General features: G+C 59.2%; 2 protein-coding genes across 2 annotated transcripts; both read right to left on the bottom strand.

The window, feature by feature from the left end:
* Positions 1-5,421: 5,421 nt before the first annotated feature.
* Positions 5,422-7,191, bottom strand: LOC311201959 (ectoderm-neural cortex protein 1-like; the record flags this gene model as incomplete). Its single annotated transcript, XM_084276463.1, has 1 exon — positions 5,422-7,191. One exon carries the CDS (start codon positions 7,189-7,191, stop codon positions 5,422-5,424), a length of 1,770 nt encoding a protein of 589 aa, XP_084132589.1.
* Positions 7,192-8,771: 1,580 nt separating this feature from the next.
* PEX11G (peroxisomal biogenesis factor 11 gamma) lies at positions 8,772-10,796 on the bottom strand (the record flags this gene model as incomplete). Its single annotated transcript, XM_084276293.1, has 5 exons — positions 8,772-9,837; positions 9,954-10,004; positions 10,201-10,379; positions 10,474-10,662; positions 10,731-10,796. The coding sequence occupies 5 exons, from the start codon at positions 10,794-10,796 to the stop codon at positions 9,612-9,614; spliced, it is 711 nt and encodes a 236-aa protein (XP_084132419.1). The 3' UTR covers positions 8,772-9,611.
* Between the last annotated feature and the right edge of the window lie 5,099 nt (positions 10,797-15,895).

Below are 15,895 nucleotides of genomic sequence, written 5' to 3'. Positions count from 1 at the left end.
TTACCATGACAGTTTCAAGGAGGAAATGGGTTAAAACTAGATGGTTTTGTTTCACTTCTACTTCCATCTCTGCAGAACAGGAGCAGAGGCTCCCAGTGCTGCTGGGCAGCATCCCTGGGTGTTGGGAATTTGGAGAGGTTTGTTGTCTTCCGCAGCAGCTCTCATATTCACAGGGAAAAAATGTGATGATAATAATAATAATCTTGGCACCAGGTTGTGCGTGTGCTATCCTTCCTGGAAAGCAGCCTTTTCCCCTTCTTGCTCTTTCAAGGCCAGACCCAGCATCTTTGCAACCACTGGCAGCTCTTCACCAGTTCCCATCTGCGTGTTCCTCATCAGATTCCTTCAGCGTGAGCTCTGGTTCGTACCGTCTGTGCCATGATTATAAACCCAGGCAGGGGGGTCATGGGGGCTTTTTGTACTGAAAAAAATCAGAGCACTTTAGAGAAGTTTTTATTTCAAATTCCTTATCTGTACCTGGCAGGAAATCTCTCCTGAGAGCCCATCCTGGGCGTGTGTCTGGAGCTGTGAACTCTCTTCAGTCTTAGTTCTTGGAGCTGTGAACTCTCCTGATGCTCTTCAGTCTTAGGGCTGGTTTCTGGGCCCACCTCACACTGTAAAGATGGAATAAATCCCCCTGGTCCATGCTTAGATCCACCCTTTGGCTGGGGAAGCGTTGGGGTTTGGTTCTTGGTGGGGTGTAAACACTGTAAATAGTCCCTCTGTCCGTCGGTACCGCAGTAGCAACACCTCTGGAGTCCTGATTTGATTTGTACAGTCGGTGACATGTTGTTGATGCTCTGTGGAACTTCACTCCTGACTTGCTGTATCCTCGATCGTAGCACACCGAGCGATGATTTTTACAACCATGTTTCTCCACTGAAGGGTTTCAGAGCTGCAATAGGGCTGAAACCAACTTCTAGCAATAAAACTTAAAAAACTTAAAAATCTGATTGCCTTATATATATATTTTTAAAGTTTATTCCTTTCTCTCTGAACCAGAGAGTGAAGCAGCAGCCACAGCTCATGTGCTTCTTCCCCTTTTCTACCCCAGACAGAAATAACGGGCTGTAGGAACAGAATTCCAGGAGTTTTCCAAAGGAGAGGACAGAGCATAGGAGGAGTTAAGCAGAGGACAGGAGTAGCCACAGACCTCGCTGGCCAGGTGAGCAGGGAAACAACCAGCTGCTCTCAAAACCCCTGAGCTCTGGGTGCCAGTGGGAGTGGGAACTTCACACCACCCCTTTTATTTGTGTGGTGCCAGCCAGAGCTGTGCCTGGCTCCATCGCTGGCTCTGTGCCTGGCTCCATCCCTGGCTCCCTCCCAGGAGGTATCTGTTCCCCTTTGGAAAGTATAACAGAAATAGAAACTCTCCTTCATGCTTGTGCCAAGTTGGCAGCTCTCAGTCCCAGCACCCTCCCATCGCCTCTGGCTGGTGCTGTGCTTCCCAGCTCCAGCATCAGCACCTTGTGTTTCCTGGTAAAACCCCCTGCTTGTGGTGTGCTGGGGAGATACCCCACAGCCCACAGCCTCAGCTGATTCCTAGGGATGAGAACAGCCACGGAGCTGGGGAGAGGGTGGGAGAACTGGGGCTTGGACGGGCGCTCCCAAAGGGAGGGGTGGGGTTTGTATCAGAATTCCTGTGCTGTGGAAAACCCTCAGCCAATCTGGATGTGCTGCTCCCTGGGAAGGGGTTTGGGCAGTGATGGGGCTCTGTGAGCATCTTTGGAGGATGTGGGTTTGTTGTGACAGGCAGCTGGGCTGTGTTTCTCCATCTCCAAAGCCTCACAGACTGGGATTGCGGCACACACTGGGAATTCCTTTGGACAAACACGAGCTTTTCCGTGTCCCTGATATACATAACACATGGAAAGCTTGCAGGCAGAGCAGCACTGATCCCTCTGGGAAGCACCAGACCAGTTTGTTAGCGAATTAGATCTTAAATTGGGTGTGTGCTCACACTTCCTTTGAGACAAGATCTCTTCTGAGGGATCTGCCACCGCTCTCTTCTGCTTCCAAAGGTTGAGCTGTGGGTTCTGTGGTGGAAATCTCTGTGGCTGTGATTTCATGGGGTGCAGCTGGAAGGGACAGTCTAGGGTAGAAGTCAGGAGAGCTCTGGGTTTAATGTTTATTGGTTTCCAGTGCACTGAGCTCTCCTGCAGCCATAATCAAGGGTCAGACCCATGGGAGTTGCTTCTAGAAGAGCCCAGAGCGGGGAGGCAAAGGGCATCCCTGCAGCACCAATTCCCACTGGGAAGGGCTGGGCTCCAGCACGCTGGAGCTGCACGGGGGCACATTGAAACTCCAGGCAGAATGTGGAAACGTTGGAAGTTGGGTGCTGCTGCCCTGGGTGTTGGCTGGAGTGTGGGGGTGGGTGTGCTGTGCCACCGCGGCGGGACGGCTGTTCTTTGGTGATGGTGAACACCTTGGATCATGGTGCCGTGGTAACGCTGCTGCTCATCCGAAATCACAGATTTCGGGATGGACAGACAGACAGACAGTGGTGCCTGCAGAGCTGGTAACTTGCTCACACCAGTATCCCAGCAGCTCCACCCTGCCTTGTCTCCCTTTAGAATCTGTAGCTAATTAATCCGAAACCCCAACCACATTCTTTCTATGGGGTGAATCATCCCCAGGCCCTGGGTGACCCGCTCTGTGCTGCTGCCTCTTTCATGGGGGTGAGACGTGGTTCCAAACACCATGAGCGTGGCTGGGGCACCATCCCAGCACCCAGAGCAGGAGGCAGAGAGAGACCCCGTGGTGCCAGAAGTGCCTTTGTCCCTGGTGAGAGGCGGCTGTGGCAGGGAGCCAGCGGCTATCACTTGGCAGCACAAACAAACCAGCTGCTCAAACAGCCCTGAGCGAAACCTCCGCTCCTCCGGCTCACTGAGCGGGGTGGGACTTTGGCCAGTCCTCAGGAATAGCTGAACGTGATAAAATCACAGCGGCTCCCAGCTTGCTGACAGGGCTGGAGATGCTTCCTGCCAGCGTCTCAGCCCTGTGCTGTGACTTCCCCCTGGGCTGCAAGCTCGCTGGCACAGCATGGCCAAGCTGGGAGCTGCTCCCGGGGCTGGATGGTTGGAGTTGATGGGCTTAAAGGGGTTTTTTTGATCCTAAATGTCTCTGTGGCTGTGCTGCTGCCCATGGCACCCTGGGATGGGTGTGTGGGATGGGCTCTGGGCTCCTCTCCCTGCAGCTCAGGGCACTCTGGGCTCAGCAGAGTGGGCAGGGATGTGCCCAGCCTGGGGGCTGAAGGTGGCTGAGGCGTCAGGAAATGGGGGGGGGGGGGGCAGCAAAGGTGGTTTGTCTGCAACCACCAGCAGCTTGCTTCTTTTCTTTCTTCCTTCCCTTCCTTCCCCCCTTCCTCCCTGTCGTGCCCGTTCTTGCCCCCTGCCCCAGCAGTGAGGAAGGGCTGTGTGACTGATTTATTCAGCTCAGCCTTAACAATGGCTCACACTCAACCTGCAGCAGGGCAGCTGGCTACACCTTTGCTGCTGGTTCCCTCTGCTCATCTCCTACCTCCCACCCTCAGCTGAGCTTTTCCTTCCCCAGCTCTGCCCCACCACCTCCTGTACTGGCACCCAGCCCTCGGGGAGAGGGGACCAGGCTTCCCTCTGTTCCTTTCAGCAGCGAGGAGACCCGGCTCTGTGGGGGTGGCCAGGTAAGGGGGGAGAACAGTTGCATCTTTGGAGTTTGATACAGGCTGGTGTGTCCATCAAAGCTGGATGGCAGCACAGAACCTGAGCTCCTCCTGTCCTGCCCTCCACAGCAGATCCCAGCCCTCTCCGGGCGGCTCTCGAGCTGGGGATGCTCTTTGCTCTTCCACTCACCATTATGGGCCGGGAACACCCGCAGCTCCGGCTCTTGCAAGAGGCAAAGGCCACAGTGGGTTTAATTCGCGTTTATTGAAGCAGCTCCAGGCTGAGTAACAAACACACACACTCCCCACTGTGTAAAAACCCCAACCCAACCTGCCAGGGACACAACCAGCCCTTGGGCAAAGCGCTGCCGCAGGTGAAGACGCTGTTGGCACCAGGCTGCCGGCATCCCAGAGCCACAGCAGCCCTGAGCCTGCTGCCAGCTCCCCAGGAGCTGCCCTTGTCCCCCTAGGAAACAGCACCTAAACCCCAGTATTAAATGAAAGAAATGAACAAACATCTTCTGGTCCCTGCTCTGCGAGCCCAGGAGTGAGGAGGTAACACAGGAACCTTCTGCTGACTCAGGGGACAGCGCAGGGGGTCCCTCAGTGCCTGTGCCCCCGCTCGGAGCTGATCACAGGGATTTATGGAAGCAGTTCGAAGCCAAAGCTGCTGTGAGCCAAGGAGACCTGGCACCCAGGCCAGTCTGCAAAGTTGGTTGGAAGGAGGAGCTGCTCCTGCTGCTGGTGTCTTCTGACCCTTGGAGGATCGAGGCACCGGCAAAAATCAGGCCTGAAGCCTGTGGTGCAGGAAAAAGTACCATGAGCCTGGGGTGCAGCAAACCCCAGAGCGCTGCCCAGGCCTCAAAGCCTCAAACTCCACGGAGCAGCAGCTGCTTATCTCCCTCTGCATCCAGGAATCTGCTCTAGGCCTCACGGGAGGTTCCATGCCGAGTTCACGTGGGAAGCACGCCTCTCGTGAGGGGGAGAGGAAGAAGCCCAGGGGGCTCGGGGGTTCACCAGCCCCTTTCCTGCCACGAGCCCTGAGAGGGGTTGAGCTCCAGCTGCAATTCCAGCAGCAGATCACTGTGTGGCAGGGACGAAACGGCATGAAAGGGACACCGGAGCATAATTAGAAGTGGAGAAACCCCGTGTTTATATGTAGACAGGGCTTGTCTTACAAACACAATTACCAGCCCTCCTGGGACTGAATCCCAGCTATAATCTTGTTCTGGCACCAGCTCCCGGCCCTCCTTGTCCCACAAGACATTCGGGTGCCACTGCTGGATTAACCGTGGCACTGGGAGGAGGGGGCTGTGCTAAAAGCAGCAGCTGCCCCCCCCCGGCACCGCACGGTCTGTCCCAGCTCCCGCAGACAGGCTGCCCCTCGTCACAGCCGTCCCCTCGTGCCAGGGACGACACCCAATCCTGCTCGCTGAGAGCATTCCCCAAAATCCTCACGTAGGCCAAGGCTGGGTGGCAGGGCCAGGGTGGCAGCTTAAGTGTCTTGGGATTTATACTAATCTTCTCCCGGCGGCGTTTCAGCACCTAACGAGACGTTCTCCCTCTTCCACAGGGTTTGACATCCCAAACTACCAGCCTGGAAGCCGCCTTCCTGGAGCTGAGGGTCGCAGAAGGCTGTTCCTCAGGACATCCCCCCCCCCAAGTTCCACATCCAGGAGCATTTAACCCTCGGGGGGGGGTTTAACCCTCCTGCAGCACAAAGTCCCACAGTGGAGCTGGAGGTCGATCTGCAGCTATTTACCTTCCAGGTTCTGCATCACTCAGGCAGACAGGTACTTCCAGGTGCTGACGAAGGCCGTGGGGATGAGGGAATAGGGCACCGTGGTGACGCTGCTCCAAGTGTCGGACGATGGGTCGTAACAGTCCAGCGTCTTGCAGCGCTGGGCCCCGCAGTAGCCCCCCACCACGTAGAGTCTGTTGCCCGAGGTGACGGCGCGGCAGCTGATGCGCTTCGCGGTGACGTCCCCAAATTTGGACCACTGGTAGGTGTCGCTGTGGAAGCGGTAAGCGGAGCTGGCGGAGAACTCCGTGTCCCCACCGATGACGATGATGTGGCTGCCCACCACGGCGGCCGCCGTGTAGCGCCAGGGCTGGGGGCAGCTGGTGGGCACCGTCCAGCGGTTCTGGCGGGGGTCGAAGCACTGTACCTTGGGCAGCTTCTCCTGGTTGGCGCTGGTGCCGCCGAAAACAAACAGCTTCATCTTGGCTCCCACCACGGCGGCGTTGCTTACGCCTTCTCGGAGAGGGGCCACCAAGGACCACTTGTCCAGCTGCGGGTCGTAGTGCTCCACTTGCTTGAGAGAGACAGAGGGGGAGGCCGGGAAAGCCCCGCTCACCGCCGTGTGACCCCCCACCACGTACAGGCAGTGCTCCAGCTCGGCGGAGCCGTGGCCGAACCGCGCCACCAGCATGGGAGCAGCTTTGGCCCACTCGTCGTGGAGGGTGTCGTACACCCAGACGTCCCTGGAAGCGCCGTTCTCGGAGCCCTTGCCGCCGGTGATGTAGACTTTGCAGCCGATGGCGCAGGCGCTGCACTCCTTGCGAGGGCTGGGGATGTCAGCACGAGGGATGATCTCGCTGGTTTTGTGATCCAGCGTGTAAATCTTGTCACACATGAAGGTCTGGCCGCCCAGCAGCAGCAGGGCCTGGCTGACCTTGCGGGGCCGGGCACAGCACCCCGTCACCAGCCCGTCGTTCTGCAGGATCCTCATTTTGCACCGTACGGCGTCGGCCACGATCTCCTCACCCAGTTTGTGACTGGTCACCAGCTCCTCACAGGCCACTTGCTTCCGCAGGTAGGACTCTGGGAGAAGGGCCAGGCGGACGGAGCGCAGCAGCTCGGGCAGAACTTCGTGGCGCCGGGGTAAATCGTACCGGATCCAGCCCATAACAGCTTCATAGACCAGAGTTTCATCCTCCACCTCCAGCTCTTCGCTCTCCACCAGCTCCAGCAGCTTGTCCTTGGGCAGCCGGAGGAAATCCTCACTCTTGCAGAGGGAGGTGAAGTTGGCCAGGGCCATCCTCCAGGACAGCTCCAGGAGCCGCTCGCAGCAGTGGGCATCGGACAGCAGCAGCATGTTCAGGCAGTTCCCAGGGCAGAGATTCTTCTCCAGAAAGTCAGCGGAAGCATCCCGAATGTCCTGGAACTGCAGCATGTCCCCAGCCTCCAGCAAGGACTCGGCGTTCTCCTCGTTAATCAGCACCCGGGCCGAGTAGGCGTAGTCCAGCAGCAGCTCCAGCACCTCGGGGTGCAGGGAGTCGTGGAAGTTGACTTCGGCGTCTCTGCTCTCCTTGAGGCCGCCGCTGAACATGGCCTCGAAGTAGCGGCTGCAGGAGGCCAGGACGGCGCGGTGGCAGTGGAAGGAGCGGCGCCCGGCCCGCAGCACCACGTCGGTGAAGAGGTGCCGCTTGCGGAGGAGGTTGAGGTGGGTGAGGAGGCTGTCGGCGTGGCCCGGTTTGTGGAAGAGGTGGATGTTCATGGAGCCCGAGCTCGAGCGGGATTTCCGGTTCTCGTGGCTGCTCACCGACATGGTGCCGGGGCCAACCGGAGCGGCTGCACGGTAAAGCCGGGATCGCTGGTGTGTCGTCCCCCCCCCCGTGCCTCCGGGAAGGCAGCTGGGGAGAAGTACCGGAGAGCTGCGGGGAGGGAGCCCGGCAGGGCAGGGCAGCGTCCCGGAGCGGCGGGGCTCGCTCAGCGCGGTACCGGGCGGGTCCGGGATAAACGCCGGTGCAGGGCGCGGCCCCGCCGGACCCCGCGTAGTGCCAGGAAGCAACGTGCGCGCTCCCGGAGCCGCCCCGCACCTCTCCGCTGCCCCGTTGCCCGGCTCCTCTCCGCTCCCCTCCGGCCGGTGCCGCCGCCCGCTCCGCCGCCGCGTGGCCGCCCCGCCGCTGGCCCCGCCCCTCCCCGCGCGTCAGCCAATCGGCGGCCGCAGCGCCTTTCGCTCGGTCTTTTGTGAATGGGAGCTGGGACTGCCCGCGCATGCGCAGTGTCCCCCGCTCGCCCAGTGTCCCGTGTCCGGGCCGTGGCCCCGCTCCCTGTGCCGGGGGGTTCGGGGACCGGGGGCGGCTCGGGCGGCAGCGCTGGCGATCGGCTCTGCCCGGGGAGGCGTCCTGCAGGGCTGGAGCCGCAGCCAGTCCAGCACCACCAGGCTGCAGAGCGCACCAAAGGCAGGTCTCGGCTCGGAGTCCCGCACCAGGCGGGCAGCGGCCGAGCCCAAAGACAGGGAAACCCAAACCGACCCCCAAAAGGCGTTTGGGGGGGGTGGCGGGTTTGTCCTTCCACACGCAGTCCTGTGCTGAAGACCGAGCGCTGCCCCGGGCAGGCAGCGGCCACCTTCAGTCCCCAAACACCACGTGTCACCGGGGCCCCAAACGACACCAAACAGGAGTCTCAGAGGTTCTGAATTGCCCCGGGTTTGCTTCGTCTTCAGGCGTTTCCCTTCGTCCCTTCAACAGCTGCAACTTAAAACTGGCTGGATGAGGCTGTGGGTAACATAAACACACCTGAACCAGGCTGCTATTCCCCTCCTCTGAGCCAAGATGAAAAGCCTGGGTCAGAATTTTACTAACTGGGCATTGGAGGCACGTGTGTATTTGGGGTTTTTAGGTCACTGCAGCTGCACCTCATCCCGTGCAAGCAGGGGATTGTGTTCTGGAGGAGCAGGGTACCAAAACCCACCCCAAATTCTGTGCAGAAAGGTCCTCTGCAGCACCTTGGTGGGGTGAAGGTCCAGCTGAACGTTCAAGGACAGGGCGGAGGATAAGGAGCGTCGAGACCTCCCTCTGCTCTTTGAACACAGGTGGGAGTTTCCCCGTGTCCGTGTTCCCCACCCCATGTCAGACCTCCCAGAATGGCAGTTGGGGCCGGGCTGTGTCGCTGAGAGCGCGAGCACAGCGCAGCCCAAGCGGCGTCGCTTTCGGGAGACTCATCTCTGAGAGCCAGTCAGGCTTCTCCCGATTATTTCGGGGGGAGGAAGGCTGGTAACAGACCTGGAGCTGCAGCCAGCACAGCACAATCAGCTCCCGTTGCCCAAGCGCCGTTTGGAGCTTTCTAGAAGCAGATAAGGCGCTCGCGCTGTTATCGGAGGGGACGATCGCTCAAGGCCACCTCTGAAGCACTTATCTCCTTTTATTATTGGCACCGCCTAAAAACAGAACCGTAAAACCCGGCTCGGCGTTGGTTTGGTCCCTCAAAAGGTGATTAGTAACCGCGCTGGGTTGGCTTTTCCTTGAACACGACGAGCCCGGTGGGAGAGCTCCACCCGGTGGCACTCGGGGAAGGCACAGCTGGAGGCACCGGGAAGCCTCGACTTCCAGGATTGCTCCTCAAAACGAGTTAACACAGAGCAGGAGGAAGCTTGTCCCGGCCCCACCTGCAGCCGTGAGCTCTTTCTAGAGAAACACAACCGTGGCAAACAACAAACCCCACGACCTCCCTCAGCTGCAGCATTTGCTCTGGGCTCCAACACCACAACGTCTGATGGAGGAGCTGCCGGTCACCTCACCGGTTCAGAAGAGGCACCATGGGGTGAGCCTGGAGCTCCAACTCGTGGGATTCATCCCTCAGAAGTTCTGCATGACAAAACTGTGTCTGGTTTTCCACCCAACACTGGCTCTGCTGCGCTCTTTTAATTAGCAGTGAAGGCCCAAGGGTTGCATTTGCCTTCTGGGACACAGGAAGGAAGGATGGAAGTGACTCTGCTCCGCTCTATTTCATCAGTCCTAGGAGATTTCTGGATTTTCAGAGGATTTGCCTGAAAGATTTCCCTGATGAGTGATAAAAATCGTTAACCACTAATAATCCTCTCTGCAAGAGGCATCCTGGCTACAGCCCCAATCACAGGACCTGCAGAATTACCATCATCAACACCCAAGAAACTTAAAATACACCCTGCTTCACTAAAGGCATTTTCATCATTTAAAAATTGGGCTCCTGAAGCTTAATTATGGTTTATACAGCTTCAGAATTTCCTCCTCCATGTGCTTGGTAGATACCAATCAGGGAAGACACGGTCCCCAGGAGACCGACTAACCACGGGGGAAAGCGTCCAGCCCAAAGGAATCCTGGAGGCAGCCAGTGGATTGCGTTGCAGAGATCTGCCATGCACGTGAGGATGGTCAGAAGTTCACCCTTCACTTGGGCTCTTGTTTCCTTTCGACTCTGAGGCGAAGGAGGACTGTTGGAAGCAAAAGTGACATTAGTGACAGCCCATAATGGAACGATAATTAGGGAAAGCTGACAATGGATGCATCTGGGTTAAATTAGCTGCCTGGCCAAGGAGAGAGAGCGTACCACTTGTGCTGCTTCAGCTTTCTTCTTAACAGGAACAAGATTCTCAGGGACCTGGAAACAAGACAGAGGAGTTATTTCTCCAAGAGCATCAAAGGCGAAGGGTTGGGGTGCTTTTTTGTATCTAGCATTAGCTGCACCCATCAAGAAGAGCTTCAGAGGGCCCTTCGCTTTGGGAACACCGTTCACACCCACCCCACGCCCTTCGCTTTGGGAAGGGCTGTCCCCTTCCTGCCCCAGCCAGCCTTACCGCAGGATGCCCAGCAGCAGGGAGAAGGCCCAGAGCCCCGTGCTCACGCTCCACCACTTCTGCGAGCTGACACGGGCGATGCCGACATCGGCCGCCCAGGCGATGTGCTCGCAGGGGTAGTACAGCTGGTTGGCCAGGTTGCAGAGCACCGAGAGGCCCCGCACCACGGCGTCTTCATCCTGTGTGGGGGGGGGGGGACGGGACACACGCCTCAGCACCTGCGGCACGGCCGGGGAGGGTGCTGGCACCGCTCCCCCCACACCCCACGCTCACCTTGGGGCCCAGCCCGTAGCTGTAGCTGTAGCTGAGCGCGGCGAAGTCGTCGAAGAGGCGCAGGGCCGTGCGGCAGGCGCTCAGGTGGGCCGACACGGCCAGGAGTCCTTTGGGCAGGCCGGAGGGTGAGGCCTGTGGCGCGGCCAGCGCCCCGCCCGCCAGCTGGCAGCCATAGCAGAGCGCTCGAACCTGCGGAGGGACGGCGCGGTGAGACCCCCGCGGGGTGAAGCCCTCGCCGGGACGCTCCCGCCACTCACCACCCGGTCGCGGCCGCGGTGATTCTCCAGCGCGGCGACCAGGCCGCAGAGCCCCGCCGCCGCCATAGCAACGCTTCCGGGATGGGGCGCCTCGGGCTGCGCGGGGCACGCCGGGAAGGTGGAAGGGCCGTTGCTATGGCGACGCGGCCTGCCGTGTCCTTAAGCCTCCCGGCCACTCGACAGGGGCGGCCCAGGGGGTGTGGAGTCTCCTTCTCTGGAGAGATTCCAGCCCCGTCTGGACACCGACCTGTGCGCCCCATCCTAGGGACCCTGCTTTGGCAGGGGGTGGGACCCCATGAGCTCTGAAGGTCCCTTCCAACCCCTACAGCTCTGTGAATATGTGATTGTCGAGTCCAACCACAGCCTCACCCTGCATAACCCACCTGCAGACTGTGTCCTTAAGTGCTTCACCCACACGCCTTTTAAACCCCTCCAGGGACAGTGACTCCACCACTGCCCAGCAGAAGCCCAACAGGCAAACTCCCAAGTGAGCTGTGTCCCCCTGGGGACCCTGAAAGGACGCTGTCCCAAGAGGAAGGTTCTCCCTGCGCCGGCGACCGCCCGGAGCTCACTGCGCTGCAGCCTGCCTCCATGGCACAGTGTTACCTGTGGACAGGCCCCCGCCCCACTCTGGGCTCCTCTCCCTGTTACTAAAGGAAATGTTTATCTCACACTGAATGAGGATGCAGGAAGGTGTTGTGGCAGCGAGAATAAACACTGGGACATCAGCCAAAGACATGGGTGACACATCCTCTGGCTTTGAGAGACCCTCCAATTGCCTCTGGGCAGACACCGGGGCAGGAGGAAGCAGCTGGGGAAGGGGGAAGCTCAGAGAAAGGGCAAGAGATGGGAAGAGGTGCTGTCAGGACTGTGTGTAGGCTGGAATATTCTCTTATTTTCTGTTTGGATGTTGGTGTCAAGGCCTGCAGGTCGATGAACAGTAGGGCAGAGAGAGAGAGAGCTGGCTCTCCCCAGCTTACGGTGAGCGGGCTGCTTTCCTAGAGGAGAGCCGGGTGTTTTTCCTTGATAACTCACGTGGCTTCCTGAACGCTGAGCTTGCACTAACCCTGCCTGGGATATAGGTCAGCCCCTCAGGAGGCCAAGCCAGCGGGGATCAGCCGCTGCCTTCTCCCAGCTGCCACTTCCCAAGCTCTCCTCCGCCATTTTGGTGCAGATGGGCTTGATTCGCGTGCGTGAGACAGTGCCAGAGACGTAGAGCAGGGGTTACTAAACCACGTCCAGTTGCTGCAGCTTGTGTGTTTGCATGTACGAGCAATGGCCAGGCCTGTGAACCTCCCTGCTCTTCTCCTGGGACCTGACTCTACATCCCATGGGACAGGGACAGCCTTTGCTCTGCACTCACTTCACATCTTGGGGACACACGTGGGCACCTCACACCTCCATCCAAGCACCCTGATTGCATCATTCGGTGCAGTAACGAGGACTCCCATCTGCTACCAGTCTGCCCCATTAGCTTTACAAGACCCTGAGGTGGCATTGACACCCGTGCTACTGCAGAAGCAGCCACAGCTCGCTGGGGAGTGATGGGGAACACCACGGCTGCCTGGGAGGACCCTGTGGTTGTTCACTTTCTTCTTTGTGTGGGTTTTGGCGTAGTGTCAAGACACAGAAACTAAAACCAGCTTTGGGATAAGGGTCTCTGCTTTTTAAACACCACTCCCACCCTTCCCAGTAATGGGAATGCCCAAGCCTGGCAGGCCAAACAATCTTCCTTTGATTCCCCCCAGGTAGGTGAAACCGTCCGGCACGGGTGGCGGTGTGTGACACCCCTCCCTGCCGACGGAGCCACCGGCACGTACCAGTTGGATGTCGACCGTGTCTGTGACTCAGAGATAAGATGAAGTCCCGTTCTCGCTGGGTTTAAAAACACGTCACTCATCTCTGCAGCCCCGGTACACGCGTCACGCGCGTGAGGTCAATGCTAAAGTGTCACTGCAAAACAGGGTCTGGGTCCTGCCCTTTCTGGGTCCAGCCGTAAAGGGCAGAGATAAATTTGGGGATCTCAGTGGAGCTTTTGCTCTTTCCTCCCTTCCCCAGGGTGCCGCACAGCTGCCTGTCCCCCTCGCCTCACCCCAGTTGGGGACCAACCTCCTGGAGCTCCAGATAAGCCGTGCCAGCAGCCATGCAGCCCCCGGGCCGCCTGCGGAGCTTGGTGTTGGAGCTGGAGAACAGGCGAACGGGGGGTTCCTACAGCGGTGGGGAGCTGCTGCGCGGCCGCGTGCAGCTGGAGCTCTGCGGCGCCCTGCGGCTCCGGGCGCTGGAGGTGTCAGCTCGCGGCCATGCTGCCGTGCACTGGCTGGAGTGCCGCACCATGGGGCTCAACGCCGTCTACCGCGACTACACAGCCTACCAGACCTTCCTGTACCGCCGGTGCCAGCTCATCCCCGGTAAGGCTGGGGTATGGGGGTGGTTCTCTGATCCGGGGTGTTGGGTTGGGACCCCTTTGGGATGCAGCCATCCCCTCCTGAAGCATCTCTGCCTCAGTGGGTGCTTCCCAAGCCGAGAGGACATCCCTCTCACCAAGAGTTTCTGTGCAGCTGGTTTCGGGGAGGCTGCAGGCCAACTCAGGGGTTGGTGAGCAACGGAAGGGTTGTGGCTGTTGTTCCGTTTGCACAGGGAACTGCAAACACGAGTGTCTGTTCACAAGAGTGGAAAAAGCACTTAGTGGGTATCAGTCAATATTTGTTCCCAGCTCCCAGCGCCTTGATGCTGGGAGCGCACAGGCCCAGCTGGCACCTGGCTCCTCTCTGCAGCGAGTTCCTTGTGTGGGTGGGCTGAAACGAGCCTGAGCTGAGGGATACGGGGTGTCTCCACCATCCACCCGCACATTAACTCCATCCTTCCTTACGAAAGTGCATCCCTCCTCCCCGCTGATGCCAGAGTCACAGTGCTGGGGCTTTTTTCTCCCCCTTTCCCCGTTTCTGGTGCTTTGGGCTGTGTGTCACCCAGCCCTGGAGATGGCTGTGGAACTTCACTAATGCTGAGGGCATTTAATTGTGTCTGTGGTCAAGTGTGACCGACAAAGTCACACCAGCTCGGTGGAGGAAACCAGAGTGATGGATGGAGGCTGTGGGCTGCCTTCCTGGAGGTGTGCTGGTCTCCAGGCTGCACTGGAGGGCCATGTTCCCTGTTTCTGAGTGGCTGTACCTCTCCATCTGCTCCCAACGCTGGCCTTACTCTGGACTTTGTGTCCTTTGGCTGTGGCTCTTCCCTGCTGTGCCAAGGGATGGCCCCTCTGCAGCTGCAACAGCGCTAAGCGTCCCGATTGCAATTACAGACGTGGGAGAAGCCCTTGCCCTGAACTCAGTGAGCTGCAGGGTTACAAGGGTGAGTTTTATTCCCCATTATCCCTGTGGTGAATGTCTGGAGGGAAGCCACACGCTCCTGTGAACGTGTCTGGACTGTGCTGCAGGGATTGTGCCTGATAGAAGCGTCTGGAGACAGGCGCTCAGCCAGGGGCCGGAGGAGCCACATGAGGGGCAACACCCTGTGTTCCCACAGCTCAGAGCTGATGGTTTCTGGCCACAGATGATGGTTTCCTATCACCCAGGGAGAGCTGGACCACGCTCCCTGGGGAGCATCGTCTCTCCAGAAACTCGTGGGCTGGGGTTTTCTTGTCTCTGTCTGTACACAGATCCCTTTTCTGCCAGAGGGATGCAGGCACGTGATCGCGGGGCTGGTTTGAGGGAGCAAAGGCTGCAGGCTGTGGAGAAGGGCTGTTCTGCAGCCAAAATCGCTTCCTTTGGGTCCTGCAGAGTCCTGCTCTGTCTCACTGTTCCCAACAGCAGCGTGGGGACCTTCCTGATGCTGGCTAGTAAGAGGCTGCTGAGTACGTGCCACCCTGGGAAGGGCCCTGGCAGCGCTCCCGGTGAGGTGAGCCGTGCCTGTGTGGTGTTTGGAACCCGCAGGGTTTGTCATGGTAACTCGGCAGCGCAGAGGAGGGAAGCCAGGCGCAGATAAGAGCCCTCCCCTCGGTTCTCCCCAGAGCAGAGGGTTTATCTGCAGCTCCTTGGCAGGGCGGTGGGTGCTGGCGTTGGGGCAAGGAAAAGGGCAAAAAAAGGGATGTGCAGCCTGTGTGGCAGGGCTGTTAGATGTACATGGCACAGGCAACCCAGGCAGGGAGCGGGAAGAGAGGGACAGACAGGGATTTAACAGGCAAAGGCAAGGCAAGGCCCTGGAATCCTTCTCACAGAGGGATGTGACAGAGCCCAAGGAAACATGACTGCTTTTTGTGCTGTGCTCTTTGCTGTGTGAGGATCCCACAGCCCTTTCCAGAGGGGTAGATCCTGCCCTGGCAAGAGACAAACATCTAGAAGTCGGTTTACTTTCATGGAGACATCCAGGAGGGTTGCGGCACGTGGGGTAAGAGCACCCCAGGGCTCCTGCTGCGTGATGGGGTGGCCCTCAGTCAACACCCTAATCCTCGCCCGTACGCAACACTCCCAGATCTGGCAGGGATGGAGCTCACTCCTCAACTCAGGGTGCTTGTGCAAGGCTCCACGCTGCCCCGGCTTGTCCCCGTGGTGGGGCAGGGGAGAGATGCAGACTCGACTTTTTACCCCCCCTCTTTGGCTGTTGGGGACCCTTGTGTGGCTCACCGGGAGTGGGTGAGGGATGAGGTCCCCCCTGAGCCGGGCAGGGTGTCAGTTCCTGCTGGGAAGGGTTCAAAGCCAGACTCTAGGTGGGGCTGAAGAGTCGGAGATGCGTTCGGCACCCAGCCCGGCCTGGGTTTTCCTTGGGTTTGGACACCCGGGAGCCTTCTTGGATGGAACATCCTTAGTTGTGGTCCTCCGGCGCCTGCTCCTGGCGATGCCAGGAGAGAGGAGAGACCGTCTGGGGTCCCAGGGAGGTCAGAGAGGGGCTTTGCACCCCACGGGGAGGCAGCGAGGGGTAGCTGGGGCACCTCGTGTGCCTGACACGGGGAGGGAGGATGGCAGCGATCCCCATCCCGTGGGCGAAGGCTGAGTCACGGGCAGGGCTGCAAGGCCAGAGGAGGAACATGCTGGGTGCAGGATGGAGCTGCTGGGGCCCGGATGAGGCTCCAGTCCCCCTCAAGACCCCCCCCCCCCCAACCTCTAATGTCACCAGGCTTTGCAGCAGGGGCACTGGGCACCGTCCCAGGGCTGGTGGCACCCCCTGGCTGG

This window comes from Gallinula chloropus (assembly GCF_964237585.1).
Source record: "Gallinula chloropus genome assembly, chromosome: 28".
In the NCBI taxonomy this organism is placed as follows: domain Eukaryota; kingdom Metazoa; phylum Chordata; class Aves; order Gruiformes; family Rallidae; genus Gallinula; species Gallinula chloropus.
The sequence above is the reverse complement of the archived record's forward strand: the minus strand, read 5'-3'. Positions and strand labels throughout refer to the sequence as shown.